Source organism: Geotrypetes seraphini, chromosome 1 (assembly GCF_902459505.1).
Source record: "Geotrypetes seraphini chromosome 1, aGeoSer1.1, whole genome shotgun sequence".
NCBI classification, from domain to species: Eukaryota; Metazoa; Chordata; class Amphibia; order Gymnophiona; family Dermophiidae; genus Geotrypetes; species Geotrypetes seraphini.
Genome location: NC_047084.1, coordinates 435,732,031 through 435,758,952, shown reverse-complemented (window position 1 = coordinate 435,758,952; position 26,922 = coordinate 435,732,031). Strand labels below are relative to the sequence as shown.

Genomic DNA, 26,922 nt, shown 5'->3' with positions numbered 1-26,922 from the left:
TAATATTTTTTTTTTATTTGAATTGTCACAAAAAATTCCCATCACATAGAAATAAACTGGGTTTACAAGAAATAATCTAAACAAAATCTATCATCTAAAGGCAGTCCCACAAGCCTACATCATGAGAGAACAACAAACTATCAATTAAAGCCAATATCATCAAAGAAATAAAAAAGAATCTCCAAATTTACTGGCATATAAATTTACATACTCCTAAATTTTAAATGTGTTTTCTCATAGTAACATAGTAAATGACAGCTCATAAAGTCCCAACTGATCCATCCAGTCTGCCCAACCATACCCTCTCTTTAAATTATCCTTTTTCCTAGATATTTCTGGGCCAGAAACCCAGAGCTCTGCCCGGTACTTTACTTAGGTTCCATCTACTGAAGTCTCCGACAAAGCTCAATCCAGCCCATCTAAACTCTCCCAGCCATCAAAGCCCTCCCCAGCCCATCCTCAACCAAATGGCCATATAAGGGACACAGACTGTATAAGTCTGCCTAGTACTGGCTGTAGTTCTTTCATATATACCATTATTTTCTGATTAGAGATCCTCTTTGTTCATCCCATGCTTTTTTGAATTCTGTCACTGTTTTCCTCTCCACCACTTCCCTCAGGAATGCATTCCAGGCATCAACCACCTTCTCCGTAGAGAATTTCCTAACATTACTTTTGAGTCTACTACCCCCAGACCTCAAATTATGCCCTCTGGTTTCACCATTTTCCTTTCTTTGAAAAAGATTATTGTATTTAAACATCTGAATCATATCTCCCCTGTCCCTCCTTTCCTCTAGGGCCCCATGAGGTATTTTGTGTGGCCTCGCTAAAGAGCGATACAGCATTTTCCTCTGCTGCCCCTGGATGTTTACCTTCTTGCCAGCTCCCTCCTTTGTCTTGCTGCAGTGAGGGAATTATTGGACATGTTGATGGGAGAGGAGTGAGGTAGAGATACATGGGTACGCAGAGAAGGGGGAGAATATGCTGGGCTGAGGAAGCCTCCTGGACTGTTTTTTTTTAAGTACAGAGGGGGAGGGTATTAAAAGAAGTGACAGGTTGTGCGTAGGGGGAGAGCTTATGGGGCCAGAAACAGAGAGAGAGATGGTGGGCAATGGTCTGAAGTGAGAGAAGTTGGACCTGGGGTGGTGTGTGGGAAAAGGGAAAGAGATACTTGAAGGGAGAACTGTTGGGAAGAGAAAGGGAAAAATGGTGGACCTGGGGAAGGGAGGCAGGCAGGGAGAGAGATGGGATGGGGGCAGTTGGGAAGAGAAAGGGAGAAAAGTTGAATCTGGGGATAGATGGGAGGGAGAGAGAAATATTGGGCCTATGGATAGAAGGCAGAGAGATGCAGCATCTCTTTTTTTTTCCCCTTCATTTCATTGTTCAGCATCAAGGGGGGAGGGAAGAAGAAAAACAGAAAAGAGAGGGAGCAAAATGTTGGACCATGGGGATAGAGGAGGAGATGGACCCATGGGAGGGTAGGAGGGAAGAGAGTTAGGATAATAAGATGCTAGAGGATGAAAAGAAAAGGACAGGGAGTTATAGCCTGACAAGTGGAGAGAGGGAGCCTTGTGGATGAGCCTTGTGGATGAGGTCAAAAGGGAGATGACAAGATGAGTGAGAGCAGTGAGTACAGTGGTAGAAATGTGGTAATGGGGAGTAGATAGAAGGAAATAGGAGGATGGGAAAGGAGTGAGATGGGAAATGGGAGAGCTAGGGACTGAGAGATGATGGAGAATTGAGAGGTAGCTGAACATTTAAAAATAAGGGTGAGAAAGAAGGCAAGGTTTTGGTGGACAGAGGCAAAAAAGAAAAGAAAAAGTTAAGAAAGCTGAAAGGGAAAAATCAGTTTGTTGGAGACAGGCATAAGAAGGAAATGGAACGAGAGGAGAAAAAAATGGACAGCAGACACTGGAAAGAGAATTAGTTGACGAAAAAAAGCAGAAAGAAAAACTGTGACCAAGATGATGGAAAAACAAAACATCCAGACAACAAAGTAGAGAAAATTGTTTTATTTTGAATTTATTAACTGGAATATGTTAGCTTTGGGATGTGTGCATCACAATTATTTTTGTATTCAGTGGCGTAGACTTATACAGCTGATTTAGGGAAGAGACTGGAACCCAAAATTAGTGGATGGGCACCAAAGTTTCTCCCCGCCTGAGTGCAGTTTATAAATACTTGAGCTAGTGGGGATTCCCAAGCCCTGCCAACTGAAGACATCTTCCTCCAGTCTGACAACTCAAAATCTCCAAGCTTTGCAGCCAATGGCAATATCCTCAAGCTGCCACTGCTTTCATGCATGCATGAAAGCCGAGGAGGGAAGGCAGTAGCTCTGCAGTATTGCTGCCAGCTGCAGAACTTGGGAAGTTGGAGGGGGAGGAGGTGGCTGTCAGTTGGTGAGGCTTGGGGATCTCTACTAGCTACAGCAGGGAGTCTAAGCTCAAAGTGGAAGGCCCAAAAAAGCAGTACCATATATACTCGAATATAGGATGAGATTTTGGGGCCAAAAATGGGGGTCTCATCCAGTGCTCCCTCTAAGCGGGCGGGTGTTGTGGGCAAAATTTTTTTCGCTGTGCGCTACAAATATCGGGCGCCAGCGCCAACTCGCCTCTCGCCGCCCTGCCATCTCCGTACGCCGTGCGCTGTGACGTAAACATGTGCGCTGCGATGCAATATTTTGTGCGCCAGCGCACGCCAGCGCAGCTTAGAGGGAACACTGGTCTCATCCTATATTCGGGTCATCAACCTGACCCCCTCCCAGATGATACAGTAGGCTGGGAAAGGAAGGATGCCTCCTGTCTCCTATCCCGGCCGTTTAAGTTTTTTTAATATTCCACACCACCCCCCAGCCCCCCAGTGTTCGCTTGCCTGCCATTTTTAATCCCTGGTGGTCCAGCGGTGTATGGGGCAGGAGCGATCTTTCCGCGCCCTACCCTGTGCTGAGCCTTTCTGTCCTGTTCCTTTTTGGCGGCCAGCAGTGCACCCAACAGGGCTAAGCTCTTCCTGTTCAGCCCCACGCTGCTCTCTGAATGGCCGCCGCAAGTTTTCATCGGTGGCAGACATTCAGAGAGCAGTGTGGGGCCTACCACTAAACCACCAGAGGTAGGAAGGTGAAGCAGGGTGGGTATAGAGCCTGGCAAGGAGTGAGGGGGCAGCAAGCACCCACTGGAAACCTGCCTGGTAGGGCCTAGTAGGGGCAGGGAGGGAAGAGGGCTGGGTGCAGAGCCTAGCAGGGGAGGGGGTGAGAGAGGGGACACTGGGTGCAGTTCTTGGCAGAGCATGGCACTTGAATATTAAGCCCCCGTCTTATATTCGAGCCAACCATTTTTTCCTCCTTTTTGGGAGGAAAAATTGGGGTCTCGACTTATATTTGGATTGACTTATATTCGAGTATATGCAGTGATATTTACCCTGACTGAATGATCCTCCACATGTGCTGCTGACAGCTGATTCAGTATCCCCACTCTGATGCACCAGGAGCGCACATTCCTGCTCATCAGAGTGGGGATGCAGAAGCCTGTGCACGTGGAGGATCACTCAGTCAGGGTAAGTATTACTGCTTTTTTGGGTTCCTCTCCACAGTGTCCCTTTAATGAAGGTTTATTATTAGATAGATACATCTTCTATATTAGCGATTGCAAATTTGGGACCTGCACAACCTTTTTTTTGCTCATCAGCTGGTGTTAGTGTTTGTGCGTCCCCAGAAAATTTTTTTTTGTCCAGTGCGGCCCAGGGAAGCCAAAAGGTTGAACATCCCTGCTCTAGGGTATACATAACTGTCTACTAACCTAAAGGCCTGGAACGGTTAATTTTTAACAGAGGCCCTTCCTACCTGCGTGTGGTGACTGGAGATCGCTGCGGGAGATCGTTGCTGGAGGCGGGACCAGTGGAAGCATGGTTGATTGCTGCTGGTTGTTGCCTAGGATGAGGCGGCGTCTGCTCTCTCAGTGGGGAGGGGCTGGTGGTGTCTCTGGATCTGTGGAATAGGGCCATGCCGTGGACTCCTCCTCCCGGTTGTCCGCTGATGGAGGCAGTGTGCTGTTTTCTTCGGAAGCTGCCCATGAGCATCCGCTGTCCACCTGGCCCGGCGCTGGATTGTTCTATCTCTGTGCATCTTCTGTCTGGAAGCGATGAGTCGGGGCTACAGAGCTGCTTCAGGAAATTGGACTTCTGTCAGACTTATTTGATGATTTTTTTCCCAGTTTATGAATTATTTTAAATTTTATTCCATTGTTTTTACCCATGTTGTTTTTACATATTACTTTAATTCATTTAGATATCATTTACATAGATGGTGCCTCCTATCTGTAAAGTTAGGAATGGACAGCTGAGGGGAGATATGATTGAAGTCTACAAAATCCTGAGTGGTGTAGAATGGGTACAAGCAGATTGATTTTTTACTGCATCAAGATTTACAAAAACTAGGGGACACTCGTGAAGTTACAGAGTAATACTTTTAAAACCAATAGGAGGAAATATTTTTTCACTCACAGAATAGTTAAACTCTGGAATGTGTTGCCAGAAGATGTGGTAAGAGCAATTAATGTAGCTGGCTTTAAAAAAGGCTTGGACAAGTTCCTTGAGGAAAAGTCCATAGTCTGCTATTGAGACAGACATGGCGGAAGCCACTGCTTGCCCTCAATCGGTGGCATGGAATGCTGCTACCATTTGGGTTTTTTTGCCAGGTACTAGTGACTTGGATTGGCCGTGAAGATGGGACACTGGGCTAGATGGACCACTGGTCTGACCCAGTAAGGCTATTCTTAATTATGTACACCCTCTTAAAATCTCAAAAGAAAACGGGATAATTGCGATGAAGAGATTACTAAGAGAAAAACTGAGAATCAAAAGGGCTAATCAATGCCAGTAAAATACAGGTAGTGTTCACACAGGAGTATGACAGTGAAACATTTTAGAAAAAATATCACAACTCAACTTTAACATTGAGACCAAAAGGTTCTTCAGTTTTCATATTAAAAATCCATTCTAGTAGTGTCGTTCTGTCACCACCGTGATGTAAAGGTAGAATGTGGTCAATCAAGGCACAGAATGGATGAAGCCAGTGGTTCAACATTGGGTGACAAAGACAACACTTTAATCAGTTAAAATGTGCCATGATTGGCCACAATCCATCTTTACATTGTGGTGTTGACTGTCTTCCAAAGGGCCAAACAGTTAATGCATAATGCTACTGTAACTTGCTGTGTCGATTAAAGGAGGCATTGAAAGACAAAAGGGGAGGGAAGCTGCGGAAAAGGAGTTTTCATTTTGCAAGACACCTGCTCACAAGGCTGGCAAAACGATGGATGTTTTGACACAGTTGGTGTTTCAGTGCATAGACCATCCACCCTACTCATCAAATCTTGCTCCATCTGACTATTTTTTTGTTTCCAAACCTTAAAAAGAGTTTGAAAGAGCAACAGTTTTCAAGTGATTCAGAAGTGATTGCAGTAGCGGAGCAGTATTTCAGTGACCAGACATTAGAGTATTTTTTGGAAGGGTTACAGAAACGTCAAACGAGATATGCCAAGTGTGTAGAAATTAGGGGTGAATATGTGGAATAACTTGCAAGTTTCATGGCTCCTTGTTTCATTCCCTTCTTGGTTGCACTGAGAACTTTTCAGCACCCCCTCATAGCCTTCAGCTTATAACCCTACTCCCCTCTTCTTACCAACCTAGCCATCAGCTTCAACCATCCCCTCTAACTGTAACCTCTACCCTGGCATCCTGTTTATCTTGACTGTTTAGATTGAAAGCTCATTCAAGCAGGGACTGTCTCCTTCTTGACTCTGTACTGTGCTGGGTATGTCTGGTAGCATTCTAGGAATAATTAATAGTAGTAATAGAATTTGACACAGATATTTAAGCTTAAAGAAAATAGCAGTAGTTAATTTTTTTTATATGAGCATCACCATTTAGATCTGAATCTAACCATACATCCAGGCTTTTATTGTAACTGAATAGGTTTACCTTCCAGTATTGGATTAATAGAAGGAAAATAAATTAAAATTTAACTTAAGGTGATATTAGAGATTTTAGAAAAACACAATTGAATATGTTCAAATAAATAAGAAATAGTAGAAATGACTGGAAAGATTATTTGTACATCGTCAGCACAGATATAAGACAGATTTTGAGTTTTAAGAAGCTTTCCTGGTGGACTTAAGTTTATGGTAAATAAAATAGGTGATGAGGAAGAACCTTGTGGGATACCACACAGAAGTCCCAAGTTAGGAGAGCTTTCATTATTCATAATAATCTGTAAGTTCTTTTTCTCAAAAATGAAGAGAACCAAATTAGCACTCTGCTAGAGATGCCAAATTGGTTCACACTGAAAAGAAGGTCATAATCATGTCAAACGCAACCAATAAATTCAGTTACATAAGAGCAGATGGAATACCCTTGTCAACTAGGGGTCGGAGCTCAGTGACAAGGGACAAAAGACAGGTTTCTGTATTATAATATTTTCTACAGTATTGTTTAAAGCAGTGTTTTTCAACCGCTGTTCCGCGGCACACTAGTGTGCCGCGAGATGTTGCCTGGTGTGCCGTACGGTCAGGGCCGCCATCAGGGCAGTACCACCAGTCTAGGGAGAGGGGCGGTCCGCCCCACGTGGACAGGAGAGAGCTGGACGGGGGACCCGCGGAGTTCAATACATCTCGAGCCGCGAGGCTCGTCTTCTGTTCCTGCCTGCCCTGCAGCTAACATATAGCCGATCGCAAGCGTTCCCCAATGTCAGCGCTGACGTCGGAGGGAGGGCTTAAGCAAAGCCTGCCCTCCGACGTCAGCGCTGACGTCGGAGAATACTTCCGTTCGGCTATTTGTGCGCGGCAGGGCAGGAAGGAAGCAGAAGACAAGCCTTGCGGCTTGAGCTTCGTTTTGCTGAGAAAGTTGCAAAGATGGGCTGGGAGGCAAACACGGAACACAAAAGGGGGGAGGGAGTGCGTTTTGGACACAAGGCATGAACTTGGGAGAGAGGAAGGGAGGGAAAGAGATGCTGAGGTGGGGGAGGGAATGCGTTTTTGGACACAGAAGAAATGGACTAGGGAGAGAGGAAGGGAGGGAAAGAGATGCTGAGGTGGGGGAGGGAATGCGTTTTTGGACACAGAAGAAATGGACTTGGGAGAGAGGAAGGGAGGGAATGAGTGTTTGGACACAGAAGGCATGGACTTTGGAGAGAGGAAGGGAGGGAAAGAGATGGTTGTGTACACGGGGAATAGAAGAAAGGAGAATTTTTGGTCATAGGGAGGGAGTGAGGTATAGATAGTGGCATACCAGGGTGGGGGGGGGGCGGTCTGCCCCACCCCGGGTTTACGTCCCAAGGGGGTGCACAGCTGGCCACCCTCCAGTGTTGTCCCTAGGCCAGCAAACTGCGGCTCTTTAGCCACTTGAGTGCCACCGCCGCCAACGGTGTTGTTGGCGGTGGCAGCATTATAAAATACTTTCTTTGTGTTTATTTGATTCCTATTCAAGAGAATTACTTTATATATATAGTCAATATAGGCACAGAGTTAAATTTTTTAACATTTTCTAATGGTGGTGTGCCTCGTGATTTTTTTCATGAAACAAGTGTGCCTTTGCCCAAAAAAGGTTGAAAAACACTGGTTTAAAGTACCAGGTCAAAGTACTTAACTAAAAGTAAAGGTAAATACATATTTTGATAATTAAGAAGTAAAAAGTACTGAACTCTGAGGACTTTCTTAAGAGATCAGATTCCACAGGTAACACTTGAGGGGAGGAATGCTGGCCTAGTGTCTAACCCTCACTAAGCCTGGTTATAAGAGAGAGGTTCTAGAGGATCTGCATTAAAGATTGTTTTCACAGCAACCTGTGAACTTCATATATAATTTGCATATATTTGCTTGAGGAGAGAGCTGTTGATAAAAAGGCTTCTTTGGATCGTTTTAGAACCTTTTTGAGACTTTGGGGAGTAGCAAGTGGGAGAGAGGCCTAGAAAAACTGTTAAGTCAGGCCAAGCACGGGGGCGTGTATCCTCTCACCCTAACCTAAAAGTGCTCCTTGAGAGACCTGTGAACTGCTTTCTGCCTTCTTTTTCTTTTCTTTCTGCACCACAGTATGGCTGGGAAAAATCATATTACCAAAGCTGCTGTTCAGGTTGCAACTTCTGTCTCTGTGCAGACAGAAAATGTTACCCAGGCAGATGGAGTAGTTCCATGTACAAGCTGTCTTCAGCTTGAATCCCTCATGAAGGAAGTAAAAGAACTGAGAGAGGAGGTGGCAAGACTGAGAAGCATCTGTGAGAATGAGAGGTACATCGATGAAATGGTTCATGATGCATCAAAGATTTCCAGCAGTGGGGAAGAAGAGGCTGTGTTGAGGGAAGGCAGCTGAACTCAGTTTACGGAACACTGCAAGATTGATACTGTGACTCCCCCCGCCCTTGAACTGAAGAACTGGTATGCTGTCCTAGAAGTGGAGGAGAGGAAGGACCAAAGCTTGAGATCCCAAAAATTACTGATCTGTGATCACTAGGAGGTGTAAGGTAGTGGTGGTTGGCGATTCCCTTCTGAGGAGTACAGAAGCATCCATCTGCAGACCATACATGATGTCACGAGAGGTATACTTCTACCTGGTGCCAAAATCCAAGATGTTATGGAGAGCTTGTGAGACTCATCAAGCCTGATGACTACTATCCCATGCTGCTCATCCACATTGGCATTAACGATACTGCTAGGTATCCCTGCGAACGTGTCAAAAGTGACTTTGTGGCTCTGGGAGAGAAGGTGAAGTAGTCAGGTGCACAGGTGGTGTTCTCATCCATCCTCCCTGTCGAGGGTAAAGGCCAGGGCAGAGAAGCTTGCATCCTGGAGATGACTGCATGGCTACATGGATGATGTCATCGAGAGCGTTTTGGCTTCCTCTACCATGGGATGATTTTCCAAGGGTTGCTGAGCAGGGATGGTGTGCATCTATCAAAGAAGGGAAGAAGTGTCTTTTCCAGCAAGCTGGTTAATCTACTGAAGAGGGCTTTAAACTAGAAGTGATGGGGCATGGTGATCAAAGCTCCTGGGTGAGTATAAGCCCTCAGGTACGTAAATCACGGAATACCTCTCTACACAGATGGGAAAAGAGGGAAATGTCTATAAAGCAGTATTTACTAATGCTCGAAGTATGGGAAACAAGATTCTGGATCTAGAAGCTGTGATAAAAGAAGAGGAGTTAGATATAGTGGCAATCACGGAGATGTGGTTCACGGAGAAATATGACTGGGATGTAGTTATACCGGGCTATAATCTGTTCAGGAAAGACAGGGTAGGAAGGAAAGGAAGGGGAGTAGCGTTATATGTTAAAGATCATATTAAAGCCACACAATTGCAGGATCTACAGGGCAAGGAAGAGGCACTGGATCAATTTGGAAAGAGAGAATGGTGAATATATTTACATTGGTGTGATATACAGGCCTCCTTCAGAGACGGAAGAAGTAGATAGAGATTTAATAGTAGACATTCAGAATATCTGAAAAAGGGGAAGTTTTCCTAATAGGTGATTTTAACATACCGGATGTTGATTGGGGTATCCCTATTGCGGGGTCTTCTAGAAGTAGGGAGATCCTGGATTCTCTACAAGGAGAACTGTTTCAGCAGTTGGTAATGGAACCCAGCGGGATGTGGGTCATACTGGACTTAGTGCTTACAAACGGGGAAAATGTTTCTGATGTTACAGCGGGTGATCATCTGTCATCCAGTTATCACTGCATGGTATGGTTTAATATTAAAATGGGTATAGAGAGGGCTCATTCAAAAGCAAAGGTTCTAGACTTTTAAAAAACTAACTTTGTTCGATGGGGGTTTATGGCAAGGAATTGTTGTCTGGGTGGGAACGTCTAGAAGACGTGGAAATGCGGTGGGCAAAACTGAAAGGAGCGATTGTAAGGGCAACAAACCTTTTTATGAGGCAAGTAAGTAAAAGTAAGAGGAAAAGAAGGCTGCTTTGGTTTTCAAAAGTAGTAGCTGAGAAGGTAAGGAATAAGAGGCTAGCTTTCATAAACTACAAAAGATCGCATAAAGAGGAAGACAGGCAAAACTATCTGGAAAAGTTAAGAGAGGCTGGTCGTGTAGTCAGGAAAGCAAAGATGCAAATGGAAGAAAAAAATAGCTGACACGGTAAAACGGGGAGACAAGACTTTTTTAGATAGATTAGTAATAGGAAGAAGTGCAAAAGTGGCATTGTGAGATTCAAAGGTGAAGGGGAGGAATATGTAGAAGCTGATAAAGAAAAGGCTGAATTGCTTAACAAATATTTCTGTTCTATGTTCACGGTTGAAGCGCCGGGAGTGGGACTGCAGACCCTGATCGATTTTGAGAGGCTAGCTAAAATAAAGGTAGACAAAGCTATGGGGCTGGATGGTGCTGAAGAAACTTGGGGAAGTTCTGGTATCTCTGCTGACTGACCTTTTCAACACGCCTCTAGAGTTGGGAGTGGTACCAGAGGACTGGAGAAGGGCAGATGTGGCCCCTCTCCATAAAAGTGGAAGTAAGGAAGAAGTAGGGAATTACAGGCCGGTAAGTCTGTTTTCAATGTAGGCGCCATTTGCCACATCAAATTTTTTAAAAATGTTCATCCCGATTGGTTAGTTACATGGCAGTAGGATGCCTACCATCATCTTAACTTTTGGACGCCGTTTCTAGAATCTTGGCCTAAGTGCCTTAAATAATACGTTTTGAGTAAAAAGTAAAAATACACAACTACAATGTGTGTTAATCAAGAATTGCTACCAGCTTCAACTTTATCTCTGCTTTAAAGTGACCCAACTCATCTAACCAGTTCAGGCCACTGTTCTTTTAGCCTATATTCACTGAACAGCAAAATTTAAGATGAAATGATCCACCGTTTGCATGATGAGGTTTGCAATAGCAAAATCCTGTTCTCAATGTTGCTGTTTCATTTGGTTTATTGAGGAATTGTCATTTATATCTCCCTTACACTTTTATGTTTCACTTTTAACTGCAAGTGTCAAATGTAGCTATGTTAAAGTAGTAAAAATTGGCCAAATCATTCCTTCAGTAAAAGTAACAAATGTTATCCTGTATTTCTTTACTTGTAAAAGTATCAAAACTTTTACTTAGTTACATTTATGTAATTACTATACAACACTGATTTTCTAAAACCAGACTGATAGTTGTCAGTCTCACAAGGTCCTTCAGTTTTTCACAATCCTCTTGTGATTTAACAACTTTGTGGTCATCAACAAAATTAATTATTGCACTAGTTATTCCCAGTTCTAGGTCATTGAGAGACAGAGAGAGTGTGACTGGGAGGGGTACAACACACTTGAATTTTGCCACTATTTGATTATGTAAATTTGTTTTTATAGTTTAAATTCTTAAAGGGATATCCTTCTGCATTTTGTGGAAAATGGGAATCAACAGCTCAAGTTTGGACTCCTGTGTATCCACAACAGAATATAAGATTTGTAATGTAATGTTACAGTTGCTCTATAAGAACGTATTCTGGGGTCACGTGATGGTAGCGAGCTGACTGGACGTCTCCGGCTCGGGCTCCGCTCTCCCTCAGTATAACTGCTAAATACCGTGCTAGTAGTCAGCGTTTTCTCCCCGGCGATTTCGCTTCTCGTTGCTAGGGAACGCTGTGGCATTGCGTCGGGAGCTCCGGAACAGTGCAGCTCGTTCCGTTCGGCAGGGATGCCGATCAAGACCACGAGGCCCGGCAAAGAAAAATCTGCTAAGCCTCCCAACATGGCCGCCGCTAGCCCGATCTCTCCAGGGCCGCCCCCGCATGATGCGGACATGCAGGTCTCCGTCTGCCATCTCTCCAAGCTCCTGGATGAGAAACTCTCCAAACTGCACACCGTGATGGAGGAGGTAAAAGACAGCATAGCGGGCCATACTGCGTGGCTACAGCAGGCGGAGGAGCGCATTTCGGCACACGAGGAGAAGGCGGTGGCGGCAGAGGTTCGTATTAGTGCCCTGGAGGGACAAGTTAAGCTGCTGGAAGAACGGGCGGAGGAGGCGGAGAACCGCAGCCGTCGCAATAACCTGCGGCTCATTGGGGTGCCGGAGGCTGTCCGAGATTCTGAACTGGGCGAATTGGTGGCCATGTGGCTTCCCCAAACCCTGGGACTTCCATCTTCCTTGGGCCCAGTACAAGTGGAGAGGGTTCACCGCATCGGGGCCCCGCGAGCTGAGGGAGCGCGGCCGCGCCCGGTCATAGCCCGTTTTCTAAATTATACCATTAAAGCCCGCATACTGGAGGCTTACCGGCGCACCCGCTCCCTGGACTACCATGGCACTAAGCTCCTGCTTTTCCAGGATTTCTCCATCAAGCTGTCTGAACGCCGGCGGGCTCTGGCACCATATTGCACCCAGCTCCATGCCAGGGGAGTTAAATTCTCCCTCCAGTATCCAGCTAAAGTCTGCATCTCTCATAACAACAGTGTGGTCACCATGGATACCCCGGCGGCACTTCGCTCATATCTGGAGGGGCTGCCGGCCACTTGAGGGGCTGAAGACGGCGGAGTCCTTGTTTGTGTTTCTGCCCTGCGACCCTGGATAGGGGATGGAGTTCTCTTTGTTTCCTGGGCAGGGGGACCTGCTTGTTTCTGCTTCCACCTTCGAGACCCACGCCGGGGGGAGGGCGGCCCTGGGGGGATCTTGCCTCCTCTCCCTGAGTGATTCCCTGCCCGTGGCTGCATCCTTGGACCTTGTCTCGGTTGAAGATTGACCTGCGGGGCACGGGTCTGTGTCTAGCCTGCTGGGGGCAGCATCTTTTGGACTGTCACCTGATGCGGAGACCTTGATGGGCATTTTTTCCTCTGCCCACTCCGGCGGGAGCTAGACTGTTGGTCTTGGTCCTGTTGCATTTATGCTGACTACTTGAATATCCTGCGGACCTTTGTTTAATGGAGGGAGGGGGGGTTCGGGATATTGGTTGCGTTTATGGTTTTCAGGATGGGTTGTCTGTTGGGTGGTTGGATTGTTCCTGGGGAGGGGGTAGGGAGGGGAGGGGATGGGGGGGAGTGTGTCGGGTGGGGTATGCATGGGGATGTGTGATTGGAGTCTCGAGAGTGCGAGCTTCTTCCCTTTCACAGAGGGTTGAATCCCATGGGGGTCGGTGGGAGGTGGGCCTAGCTGGGGGGCCTTCTTCCCTGTATTTTTCTCTTGCCCGTTTTACTCCTGCAGCTCCAAGCGGGATAGATAATAGTTAATTTAAAACTTTCCACCCTCAATGTGGATGGGATCCACTCCCCGATCAAAAGGAAGAAAATACTTTCTTGGTTTCGTAGGGAACGTATAGACATTGCTTTCCTGCAAGAGACTCACCTCACGCCGGTAGAACATGAGAAACTCAGGAGGGACTGGGTGGGGGAGGTGTACTATTCCTCATATAGCGCCCGTCAACGGGGGGTAGCTATTTTGGTTCAAAAACAACTCCCGTTTCAATTGCATAGGGTTATACAAGATAAAGAGGGTCGATATGTTCTAGTGTTGGGCGAGCTTTGGGGCCGGAAGTACCTACTCTGTAATGTATATGCCCCTAATATCTATAATCACTGTTTCTTTTCAGGGATGTTGTCGCGGCTGACACAGTACCCGGGATACAAGTTATTTTGGGGGGGATTTTAACATCACAGCGGACCCTGCTCAGGACTGTGCTCCCGCCAAGCGTATCCCTCGAGACCATATGGGCAAGGGAGTTAATTTTCTGACCACACAGCTTGGGCTCCTGGATATCTGGCGCTTATTTCACCTTACGGAACGTACTTATACGTTTTATTCTAATCCTCATAATCTTTATACCCGTCTTAACTATTTCTTGCTCTCTCCCTCGCTGTTGGCCTTCGTTCATGCTGCTGACATTGTGGAGGTCCCGCTCTCTGACCACTCTCCTGTGGTCCTCTCTTTCCAAATCACTGCTGATTCCTCGGATCGGACTTGGCGTTTCCCGGGATACCTGTTTAAAGATCTTGCTTTTCGTAGATTTCTGCGGGAAAAGTGGCTAGATTATTATAGTACCAACTATGCCTCTGATCTTGACCCGGGTCTCTTCTGGGAGGCTTCCAAAGCGGTACTGCGTGGCTTCGTTATAGCATATGTCGCTGGAAAGAAAAAGAAATTGGAAGCGGATCTGTTGCAGTTATCGGGCGAACTGCAACAGTTACGGAGGCGTCACCAGCGGACTCTTTGGCAGCTGCTTTTAATTCTCTGCATTCCCAGAAGGGTGTGGACCGCTATAATATGGCGCACGTTATTTTGCTACCCAAGCCGGGCAAGGATTTGTCTCAGGTGAGTTCTTACAGACCTATATCACTTCTCAACCAAGACGCCAAACTGCTAGCCGCCTTGCTTGCTCGACGTCTGAACTCTTTTCTTCACCTTCTTATCCATGAAGATCAGGCAGGATTCGTACCTGGCAGATATGCCTCCATGAATCTTACGAGAGCTTTGATGGCCATCTATTCTCGTCGGGGAGGGAGACAATAGGGCGGCTATAGTGGGCCTTAATATGGAGAAGGCGTTCGATAGCATCTCTTGGTCCTACCTTTTTTGGGTTATGGGTCACTACGGGTTGGAGGGCGCATTTCTGGACTGGGTGCGCAGCCTTTATTTTTTGCCCCAGGCTCGGCTTCTGGTTAATGGACAGCTCACATCGCCATTTCCGCTTGAACGCGGTACTAGGCAGGGGTGCCCTTTATCCCCGCTTCTTTTCCTTCTAGCTATTGAGCCATTGGCGGTTAAGATTCGTTCCAATTCACTCCTTCTTGGTATTAAAGTGGGAGCCAAAGAGAGTCGCATTAATCTATTTGCGGACGATATTTTGTTATATTTGGAAAACGCACCTTTACACCTCCCGGTGGCTCTCGCACTTGTCCGAGATTTTGGGACCATATCGGGCCTCCGAGTTAATTGTGCTAAGTCAGAACTCTTGCCCCTGGCTTCCCATAGACATGAGCTGTGGCATGACGATCTTCCCATTCCTCCCGTCCGGAAACCCATGCGCTATCTCGGAGTCTATTTGAGCACCCAATATCATCTCCTCTATAAGTATAATGTTCTTCATCACATTGAGGCTATACGTCACCTTTGTGAGAAGTGGAAAGATTTGCCTCTTTCTTTGTGGGGTAGAGCGGCATTGTTTAAGATGGTTCTTTTGCCAAAACTTTTATATCCGCTTCAAACGATCCCGTTCTGGATCCTGAATAAAGATGTCCAGGCCTTTCGGTCTCTCCTTCTTTCTTTTCTGTGGCGTAACAAAAGGGCTCGAATCAGCTTTGCTACCCTATCCTTGGATACCAGGCAAGGCGGACTGAATCTGCCGGATATTCGCCTATATAATGTGGCTTCCTTGATGCGTTTTGTCCATGAGGGCATCTCGGGACAGTTTAGGTATTCTCCCCCGTGGTGGATAACGGCTTGGTGTGCTCCTCACTCCTTTGTCTCTTTATTGCATTTGCATCCTCGGTCCTCCCCTGGGGTGGACGTCCGATTTCAACTTCTGAAACTTTTTTGTCAGGCCTGGTGGTGGTGGCGGAGGCTGCAGCGGCGGGCTCCGCAAGCCTCCCCGTTCTTGCCCCTGGTAGGTAATATTGATTTTCTTCCGGGAATGGGTCCATCGGGGTTTCACCTGTGGGAGTCCCGGGGCTGTGTCAGCGTGCGACATCTCTCTGCTGAGGGTGCGGGGACATTCCTTACTTTTCAACAACTGCAGTCCCGGTGGGACCTTCCGGCTTCACATTTTTGGGCTTACTTGCAAGCCAGACATTACTATTTCTCCTTAACACGTAAATGGGGCAAGCAGTGGCCTCTTGGCAAATTGGACGCCTGTTTGGCCCTCTTTCCTTCTCACCTTAACACCCTAGCTTAGCTACTTGGTATAAGCTCTTAAAAACTGCTCTTCCCACCTCTTATCTGCCTAGTGGGCTCGTGATCTGGCCCTTGACTATAATGAGTCCAAATTTTTGGCACTCTTTACTAACCTTACCCAATTCACGAGCTCTATGGAACTCCGGGAGATGCAATTTAGGATATTGCATCGGGCTTATATTTCTAGGGCTAGAGGACAGGCTATGGGCTTGTGGGCCGATGCTACCTGCTCTCATTGTCGGAGGGCATCGGGCACACTAGTACATATGTTTTTGGAGTGTCCCCATTCAGCTCTGTGGCTCCAGGTTCTCCCTTTTCTTGATGGCCTTCTTGGCAGGACGGTACCCAGGTCTTATGGCCTCTTGCTCCTGGGAGACCTGGGGGAGGTGTCTGCTGCGGGTTTTCCCCCACCTTCCCAGAAGTTCTTATATACGGCACTCCTGGTGGTGAAAAAGATCTTGCTTCTACATTGGGTGGTGGAGGTGCAGGCTTCCTTTAGTCAGTGGCTCAACAAAATGCGGGAACTAGCTGCATTCGAACTCCAGACCTATGCAGCTCCTACTAGTAATGACAAAAAACTGTATGTTTCCTTATGGAGGGCGTTTCAGGTTGCAGCTGACTCTGCAGTCTCTGCTCCCTTGCCTTAATCTGGTCCCTGTTGGACTTGGGGGCCCGCCTTCATGGGATTTCGCCCTACAGGACTGGTCGGTGACTCTCGAGCTTGGGTGCTTGTTGTTTGTTTGAGGGGTGCTTGGTGTATGTTTGGTGTGGATTGTGTGGATTGATTGAGAGGGATGATTTTGTCTGCTGGATGAGTGAGGGATGGTTGCGTGGAGGATTTCTATTTTTGAAAAATGATTTTGCAGTCTATGGTATCTATAGGAGAGTTTTCTGCTGCACGTCTCTGAGCCCAAATTGGACGGGTTCCCCCTTTTATTTTATCTTGCTGATTTTGTATTCATTCCAAGTGATTGTTTCGATTGCACCTCCCCTGTTGTACGGTTTTGTATTTACCTGCGATTTACTCTTCCTTTGTACTAGTACTTTGGTCCTCAGATTGGGCCTTGTTGTTTGTTCTTTTTGACTGCTTTCTCAACAAAAATTATTACAAAAAAAAAAAAAGAACGTATTCTGTTGCGCCTGGTAGACTAGTATAGTCTCCAGCAGGTGGAGACTGAGAACAAACTTGTATATCAGGATAACTTCCCCTCTTGCAATCCAGTCTTCCTCAGTCTCCATTAGCAGGTGGTAAAACTAATTTGGCTTCCCTCTTAGTACTGTTGGAATTTAGTTTTGGATTCCTGGGTTCCCCTTTTGTGCCGGATAGAGCTTGGACGGGTCCTGTTTGGGGATCCGTCCGACTTCGGGGGTGTTAAACTCGGCGAGTCTTGTGCTGGGTCCCTTCCCCCACTTTCCTCCACATCCCCACATTTTTGTAGAGGTGCCAAAGCCGGCATCCTGGCCCCCTGGCCCCCTGGTTGGTCATGCTTCCAGCTTTGAGAGCTGGAATAAGTGAATAAGTGGGAAAAAAAATCCTGAGGTGTGCTGATCTAAAGGGCTCAATTCCCTTTAAAACTGCTGTTTGTATTGGTTTTTCTCATCTAACCGGCACTTTTATTACAGCTAGGGCATTTTTCAGCACTATGAGCAGTTTTAAAGGGAAAAAATGTTCATTCTGCTCCATACGCGAGGTACTCATGGCCGGCCTATGCAAGCGTTTTGCAGGCTGGAGTGGTGAGGAAGACTTGTTGGCAGCAGTTGCCGGCAGCCAGGGCACCTCGCCGCATGTACCTTGCAAGTTGGCTTTGGATCACGGGGAAGCCCGGGCTTCCCCTTAACGCCCACGCAGAGGTTTCTCCAGCCGTCAACAGTCAGGGTGAAATGGATTCCCTTATTGCAGGAGCTGCTGGGGATTCCCTTTTTGCATCAGTTAGTTCCTTGGCCTCTGCGTCAGGAAAGTCTCAGGCTTTTCAGATACGACAGGATATAGGAGCTCCAATTTTGTCGGTTTCTGGTACAATTTAGGCGGGAACCTCCTCCTTCATTTCTGTTACCTCAGGTGACCTTCTCCCTGTTCTGGAAATACAGGGCCAAGGTATGGCAGGGTCCCCTACTGGGGCAGGGAGTCCCTTAGGGTCGCCGGGGTTTTTTCCCTCTGAATTGATGTTGGCACTATGTAAAGTGTATGTGCTGGCAGCTGGAGGTTCCATGTCCACTCTGGGGGGTCTCGTGGGGGGGAGGGGTTTGCCCTCGACATCTTCCCCGGTGCGGCCTCATATAGCAGGTGTTTTGCCCCCCTCTACTCCTCTCTCATCCAAGCACCCGAGGGTCTCTTGGGATGAGGATTTTTGCCCAGAGGAGCACGATGGTATTGATGAGGACCAGGACCTTTGGAGAGATTTCCAGGATCCTCTTGGGAGGCCGGATTCTGCCAGCAAGGGGTCGTTTTTATTTGGTGTGGACTTGGACAAGTTGGTTCAGACTCTAACTGATTCTAAAGTGCCCTGTTTGCCTGAGGATAGGCCTAGGCTGCTGGCATGAGGTGTGGCTGCTCGTGGGCATGATTTCCGCCGCTTTTGCCCTGGTCAAGGGGTTGCCTCCTTTCAGTCTGCTGGGCTCTCTAGAGATAGGTTCTTTCAACGCATGCAGTCCTTTTGTGGGGCCTGCTGGGGTACAGGCAGTGCTCCCGCCGGGTCCCCTGCCGCTCGTCCTGCCCAATGACACCTTGCCGGTGCCCGTCTTGGTTCCAGTTGTCGCCAGGCTGCAAGATTTTTCTCCAAAGTGGCAGAGATCACGTCCGATCACTGGGTTCTGGAGATGATTCGTAACGCCTATGCTCTGAAGTTTGCCCGTTTCTTGCCAGATCGTTTTCTCGCAGGTGAAGTGGAAGCAGTAGGCTTTTTGCCAGACCCTTCAATAATTGTTGGACCTCCACACGGTGGTTCCAGTTCCCCTGCAGGAGTGGGGCACAGGTTGGTACTCAATTTACTTTGTGGTGCCAAAGAAAGAAGGGACCTTTCGGCCCATCCTAGATTTGAAGGGGGTCAACAGGGCTCTTCATGTGCCTTCCTTCCACATGGAAACTCTGCGGTCTGTGATTCTGGCGGTTTAGCCGGGGGAATTTCTGACCTCTCTAGATCTGACCGAAGCCTACTTGCACATTCCTATTCAGACCTCCCATCATTGCTTCCTGCGCTTTGCGATCTTGGGGCAACATTATCAATACTGTGCACTTCTCTGGCCACAGCTCGGCGAATGTTCACCAAGATGATGGTGGTTGTTGTGGCGGCATTGCGCAAAGAGGTAATTCTAGTTCATCCCTACTTGGACAACTGGTTGATTCGAGCGAAGTCATCATGGGAGAGTACCTGGGTCACGGCTCAGGTGGTGGAGTTTCTGCAGTCACTGGGATGGATAGTCAACCTTTCCAAGAGCCGGTTGTCTCCATTTCAACGCCTGGAGTATCTAGGAGTGCTGTTCGACACCTCCTTGGGGAAGGTCTTCCTTTCAGAGGCCCAGGTAAGCAGATTGCAATCTCAGATTCGCCTGCTTATGACGTCCCGGTGTCCTCGGGTGCAGGATTTTCTCTAAGTCTTGGGGTTCGATGGCGGCTTCCCTCGATGTGGTGAGGTGATCTTGGGCCTACATGAGTCTTCTTCAGTATGCTCTTCTTTGGAGGTGGTCACCTCAGAGGCACAGTCTCGATCATCCTGTTCTGCTTCTGGGCTTGGCTCGGTGCAGTCTTCGTTGGTGGCTCCAGACTTCCCATCTTATGCAAGGGGTGAGTCTGGACCAGCCAAGTGGACGATGCTGCTCATGGATGCCAGTCTTCTCGGTTGGGGAGCTCAATGTCTAGGTCACTCAGTTCAGGAAACCTGGACCACAAAGGAGGCTTCTTGGTCGATCAATGTCTTAGAGACCAGAGCCATCCGTCTGGCGTTGTTAGCCTTCCAGCCCTTTCTGATGGGCAAGTCAGTCAGGGTTCTTTCGGACAATGCCACGGCAGTGGCCTATGTCAATCATCAGGGTGGCACCTGGAGCACTTTGGTGGCACAGGAGGCTCATGGTCTGGGCGGAGTCTCAACTTCAGGACATTTCAGCCTCCCACATAGCTGAAGTGGAGAATGTTCAAGCGGACTTTTCAGTCGTCATGTGCTAGATCCCAGAGAGTGGTGTCTAAGCCTCGTGGCCTTTCATTTGATAGTGCAGTCTTGAAGTCAGCCCCTCATGGTCCTGATGACCACATGTGTCAGCGCCAAACACCCTGCTTCTTCAGTCGTTGCCGAGGGCATGGATGCTCTGGTTCAACCATGGCCAGCAGAGGGGCTGTTGTATGTGTTCCCTCCATGGCCATTAGTGGGCAGAGTTCTTCTCCACATAGATCGACATCCAGGCCTTGTGGTTCTGGTGGCTCAGGATTGGCCCAGGCAACCGTGGTATGCGGATCTGGTGAGACATCTGGTGGCGGATCCTCTTCCTCTGCCTCTATTGGACAACCTTCTACCTCAGGGTCCCATTCCAATGTTCAATCCGAGTCCCTTCTGTGTTACGGCTTGGCTCTTGAAAGGGATCACCTAGGTAAGAAGGGGTATTCAGATAAAGTGATCTCAACTCTCTTGGGTTCCTGGAGGCTTTCTACCTCTCGGGCTTATGTGAGGGTTTGGCATCTATTTGAGGAGTGATGTGATGTGCGTGGAGTTGTCTCTTTTCGCGCTTCCTTGCCTGCCTCTTAGAGTTCTTGCAGGATGGCTTGGACAGGGGACTGGCTTGGTCTTCTCTGTGGGTTCAGTTTTCGTCCTTGTCAGCCTTGTGGGGGTTGTTGACAGGTCAGAATTTGACTGCCATTCCTGATGTGATTCATTCTTGCGGGCAGCCAGATTGCTCAATCCTCCCGTGCAGCCCTCTATTCCATCTTGGGATCTGAATCTGTTCTAGTGCATCCACCTTTTGAACCATTGGACGACTGCTCTTTGAAGGACCTTACTCTTAAAGCAGTCTTCTTGGTGGCCATTACTTCAGTTAGACGTGTTTCTGAGCTGCAAGCTTTCTCTTGTAGGGCTCCCTTCTTGGAGTTTTCAAGGGAGCAGGTTGTCTTGAGGTCTGTTCCTTCTTTTCTGCCAAAGGTGGTTTCTCCTTTTCATGTCAATCAGGCTGTGGTTCTCCTTGTGTTGGGTAGCCAGGAGGGCTCTTCTGAGCAGACAAAGATGCGCAAGTTGGATGTCGGTCCGGTCCAACTCCTTCGCTCTTATGTGCAGAGGACCCAGGAGATCAGGAAATCAGATCATCTCTTTGTCCTTCTCGTGGATCCTTGTTCGGGGATGGCGCTTCTAAGGCTACTATTGTGCACTGGATTAAGGAGACTATTTCTTCCGCTTATCTTCTGAAGAAAAAGTCTGTTCCAGAATTTCTCAAGGCTCATTCCACTCGGGGTCAGGCAGCTTCTTGGACTGAGTCTTCTCTAGTGCCTCCAGTGGATATTTGTAAGGCTGCAATTTGGTCTTGTCTGCATTCTTTTGTCAGACACTACTGTGTGGATGTTCAAACACATCAGGACGCGGTATTCGGTGAACGTGTTCTGGTGTCGGCCCTTAATGGGTACTGCTTTGGTACTTCCCATGCATAAGGACTATACCAGTCTACCAAGCGCAACAGAAGGAGAAATTAGGTTCTTACCTGCTAATTTTCTTTCTGTTAGCCTGTAGACTGCTATAGTCCCCCACCCTGTCTGTCTTTGTGCAGTGATTGCGGGTTTTTGTTTTGCTTGCATGCAGATTTTGGTTTTTCTGCATGTTCTAGAATTTTTCTAGGGCTGTGGAAAATTAAGAACAGCGGCTATGGCTCAGCTGGCTTAGCTGGTGAGCTGTGAGAATATTTTCTATACAGGATTAAGATCTGCACATGTTCCAATAGTTGTTTACCAGTGTTTGTTGTTTTTACACTCCAGTTCAGAGTGTGTTTTACTGTTTTCAGTTGAAGTCTTTCCTAGGTTCTGCTTGGCTATTCGGCAGACTGGATTGCAAGAGGAGAAGCTATCCTGATATGCAAGTTTGTTCTCAGTCTCCACCCGCTGGTAGCAGTGAGATATATAACCCATTCGTAAGGACTATACCAGTCTACAGGCTAACAGAAAGAATATTAGAAGGTAAGAACCTAATTTCTCCTTCATTTGTATGCCAGGCCACAGTTGGCATTGGAAGTAATTGCTCTGCCCTGTTTCCTATGATTTGCCATGAGTTCTTTATAAAATATTATCTTTACCCCCAATATGATAGTTTTGAGACTGTTTGTTTCTTTCCTAACTTTTCAGAAGGGATTTTCCTTATTTGGTACTAGAGAGCAGTCGGCAGATTAATACACTTAGAAAACCTGTTTGTACACTCAGAAGTTTATAATACTTTAAGGTAGTGATGCATCTTCTGCGTCCATAAAGTTTCTTACTGTGGTCAAAAGCTGACTTGGAGGGGGTGATGGAATATGCAGATAAAGCATTGCACTTGAAACACAAATTCCTAATGTACTGTTTTAGCTGAGAGAGTTTCTGTTTTTATGATGATTATTATTATAGAGAGAAATGTTTTAGCTATAAGCTACTTTAAAAAAAAAAAATCAATCACATATGACTGAAATGTTTTTGCTTATAAGTTTTTAGGGGCGATAGAGTTGTGGCTTTATGAAGTACTTGCTACTTCTGAGGGGAAGAGAGATGAAGGGAGGTGTAGAGGCCTATGGTGCGTGACTTATGCTTCTCCCCCCAAGAAAAAAACAACAACAGCAACAAAAAAAAACCAAACCATGGGGGCTTCGCATGCTACTGAGAACAGTTTTTAGCCTCTATGGTTATTTAAACATCTGCAGTATACTGCATGCAATCTCTGTCTTTAACAGGTGGACTGAGAAGCCTTCATATCTATTGCAGAGAGACTGTATTGGCACAGAATGAAACTGTTCTTATGAACTGTTAGTGCTGTGGCCAACCTTTCATGTGATTTGAAGATCTGTTTCATTGCTGGTGTCTTTCATAGTATACATGGACAATACTTGTGTATTTTGTTTTGTGCTGGAAGTGCCTGTGGGAAGAACCCTGTTCATGTCCACATTTGTGCTTTTCTTCACAGAAGGGCAGTCAGATCAGGGTTACGGATCCAAGGACGAAATCGGAAGGGAAGATACTGAGAGTAATTCTGGAACCAAATCCCTGATGGAAACAAACATCTTTCCTAAACTAAAGGAAAATTCTGGAGGTTATGTGCTGATGACTGTATTTCATTGTTTGATAACTGAATAGCACAGTATATGATGGCAGAGAAGGCAAATAAGCCCACATGACCTGTCTAGTACTCTTTTCCACTTGTTATCTATTGGTTTGGATAGATAAGCATATGACTTCCCACTCCCTTCTGTCCCTTGCATCTCTTACCTAGGTTTTAAACTCTTTTCCTAACACTACCTTCTATATCTTTTTCAAGTATTTGTTTATTTAGAGGGAGGAAGAGATACTGTGTTTCCCCGAAAGACACTGTCTTACATTAATTTTGGGTCCCAATAACACACTAAGACTTATTTTCGAGGGCTGTCTTATTTTTTTGTACGTACAATGATCATCTCTTGCCCATCCCCTTGTGCAGCATCTTTCTGTCCCCTCCTCCCCCCCCCCCCCCGTGCAGCAGAACCATGAAAGCAATTTCATTGTGTTGTGTTAGATCTAATCTAAGCATTGTTTTTGTATGCCACATCTTCCCTATAAAATAGAGCTTTAAATGGTTAACAAATAAACAAATTACAGATCATCCTTAAACAAACTGAATTTCAGATGTCATAACATTTCTGAAATATAAAAGTCTTGAGATCTTTGTAAAACATATAATATGAAGCCATTCCCCCCTGTGCAGCAGAACCCCGAAGACCCTGCCAACCCATCCCCCCACGCAGCATCTTTCCATCTCTCTCTCTCATTCTTCCGTGCAACAGAACCCCAACAACCCTCCAGCACAAGGCTGACATACCTCCATGCCAAACAGAGCAGTGGAGGCACTGAACAGGCTGCCTAGCAGCCTTCTCCCCCTGGGGCCTTCCTTCTGCTGCATCACTGAGTTCCAGTCAGTAGAATGCTGCATCATTTTACATTAACTGGAATGGCCTTTGATATGGAAACGCTAAACCAATAAGAGGATTGCATTAATCCAAAGGTTGATAAAATCTAAATTTAGTCCTGAAATCATCATATGATCAAAACACCTTCAGTCAAAGCAATAATTGCAATTTAAAGAATGAACATCTCACTTCTGGTGATGTCAGCAAGCAGCATGGCCATGTGAAACTGGAGCTCCAAACCCAAATGTGCTATCTACCTGAATACAAGGTAGACCTCCCCCCATAGGAAAACAAAACAGAAGTGACTTATCATTTCCCAACCCTCCAGCTATAGATTATGCTGGCTAAGGCTCATTGATCCTATCCATTGCTTTACCATGGGAGGATTGAAGAGTACACTGGGTTCAGCAAGATAGCCAGGCAGAAATGGAAAAGAGTGCTTTTGAAGATGAAGTGCTGTTGCAAAGCTTATACCACCATCAGAACACAGAAGAGATCTACGAGAGTGGATGGCGTATATTGAAAGTGAGTTTCAGATGGTGTGAGGTAGTTAGAGAAATTAGAAAAGACATTGATGATTTGGTGGGTGGGTCAGCTGGAGGAGGAGGAAAAGGGGGGGTTGGAGAATTAGAAGAGTTGGTGATAAACCTCCTTGCTGTAACTCAAGATTGCAGAAAAACCATACAGGCCTGGGGCACGTTGAGGACTTGGAAAACAGGTACACGAGGAACAACTTGTGAAGTAGGAGGGGTACCAGAGCCAGAGGAGTTATGTGATGTAGAAGAGGTAGTACAGAATATTTACTTGGATGGTGGTAGTAGGTTCAGGAGGAATTAATGATGGAGGGGACCTTAGCCCAGTCAAGGTGGATAGAGCACAAGTTGCCTTACTCTTGAGGAGAGGAGATTTTCCCAAAGATATAGTAGCATGTCTCCATGATTATAAGACCAAAACAAAATACACTCCAAAGAAAACTGCCAAGGCCTAAACAAGATACTACAAAAAGGCAGAATAGTCCAAGGTTCAAGAGAGGGGCCGCTCAGAGGAATTGTAACCCTACCACCCTAAACAACAAAATGTTTTGTATATATGAGGAGCCCTCAGTGTGAACGAGCAGCCACGGGAGACAAGCTCCAACGCTTCACAAAACAGGCAGAGGTCATAAACCTCCACCCGCACACCATCACTGGGCCCCCGATGTGTGCAATAATTAAATGAAGTGGAAACACTCACAACTCAAATCAAACTAAAATCAAACTATAATTTAGGGTGAAAGACAAATGAAAACCTCTAAGCAGCCCCTAACAGAACCAAACCAGCCAGCTCCCCAGCAACACTTAGAACCAATAATGAAAACCAAACTTAACTGAATGTGATAAACATATCTGAGGCACAAAAATAAACGCAACAGAGCACCAGTGAGTGAAATGTGTCAGTTTTGAGAAAGGAAAGATATTAAACTTTAAATGTGAGGGCTGCAGAAAAAATAGTTAATGACAATTTTGCATAAGGTAAAACTCTTTATAGTTTATAAATCTTTCCTTTAACTGTTAAAGGAAAGATTTATAAACTATAAAGAGTTTTACCTCATGCAAAGTTGTCATTTCTTTAATAAGACATTAACTATTTTTTCTGCGGCCCCCCAAGTACCTACAAATCCAAAATGTGGCCCCACTTAGGGTTTGAGTTTGAGACCACTGGTATAGAATGTATATGTTAATACTAGTACTTTCTGTATTATGTGATTTTTCTTTGCTGATAAAGTAAATTAAAAATAATAAAGTCCACGATGTGCATGAAAATGGTTTTTGGGGTTAATAGGCATTCATTCTCCCCATCAGATGATTACATTTGTAGTTCTTGATCATTACAGGTATGTGCACTGAGGACACCTTTGAGAAACCATCATGTAGCCCAGAAGCACAGAGTTCACCAGAGTCCCCCACATGGGGAAGCAGCATTGTGAAAGTCCCTTCAGGCATCTTCGACAGCACAGGCAGGAAGAGCAGCAGTGGTAAGTTGCTCTGAAGGAAAATGCAGATTTCATAAGAATGTGCCGCGTCTGTGTAAAAAGAACCGACGTTTCTGCCATCATGCTATGGCTTTCTTCAGGGTATGCTTTGAGGTCTGCAATGTGTCTTTATATATAGTGGGTTCACGGACCTGATTGAGAACAGGGCAGTCTTTGGGTCGAGAAATTTGAATTTTTGGTGGGAAAGTTTGTGGGCTGACCTGATTGAGAACAGGGCAGTCTGTTGGTTATGAATTTGAATTTTAGTGAGAAAGTTCATTGGAGGTCCAAGTTTGAATTTGAATTTTGTCAGGAAAGTTCGTTGGAAATCAAAGTTTGAGTGTTGAGTATTGGGTCCTGAACTCTTCCACCAATTTTAATTACCTCCTATCCTATGACTTTCTGATTTCCTCAGAAGTCTTTCTTGAGGTACTTTGTAAGATGCCTTTTGAAAATACAAATACACAATATCAACTAACTCATCTTTATCCACATGTTTATTCATAACTTCAAAGAAATGTAGTAGATTAGTGAGTCAAGGTTTCCCTTGAGTAAATCCATGTTGGCTTTGGCTTATTTGGGGCAGTTGAAATGAAAAACTGGGTGGACTTTCCATGGGCTTTAGTGGTGACAAAAGTACCCCAGCTGGGAGCTCAAGATGACCTATACTGAGCTAATGTGAAGAAGAAAAAACTTAAAATTTGCCCTAACACCTAACCTATTAGCATATATACTCGAATATAAGTTGATCCGAATATAAGTCGCTTTTAACTGGTGGGATAATTCACAGAAGCCAGTCAGGAAGCCGCTCGGCGCCAAAGCACGCTCTTGCTCAGTGCCACTCAGCAGCTGAAGAAACCAGAGCTCGCGATGGCCTCTGCAGTGACTGACTGGGTTAGAAGCGGGACAGGAACGCATAAAGCTCGCTCCTGCCCGCTGCACCTCCGGAGCACCAGGGATTGGAAGAGGAGGTAC

At 46.2% G+C, this 26,922-nt stretch overlaps 1 protein-coding gene across 7 annotated transcripts in view; it reads left to right on the top strand.

Annotated features, from left to right (window-relative positions):
* DENND4C (DENN domain containing 4C) overlaps positions 1-26,922 on the top strand; it is a 318,792-nt gene that overhangs the window by 200,091 nt on the left and 91,779 nt on the right. For all 7 annotated transcript variants that reach the window (XM_033919674.1, XM_033919664.1, XM_033919681.1 and 4 more), the window contains 2 exons: positions 22,961-23,086; positions 25,810-25,950. In XM_033919674.1, coding sequence (XP_033775565.1) covers positions 22,961-23,086; positions 25,810-25,950 — 267 coding nt within the window. The remainder of the gene's footprint in view (positions 1-22,960; positions 23,087-25,809; positions 25,951-26,922) is intronic.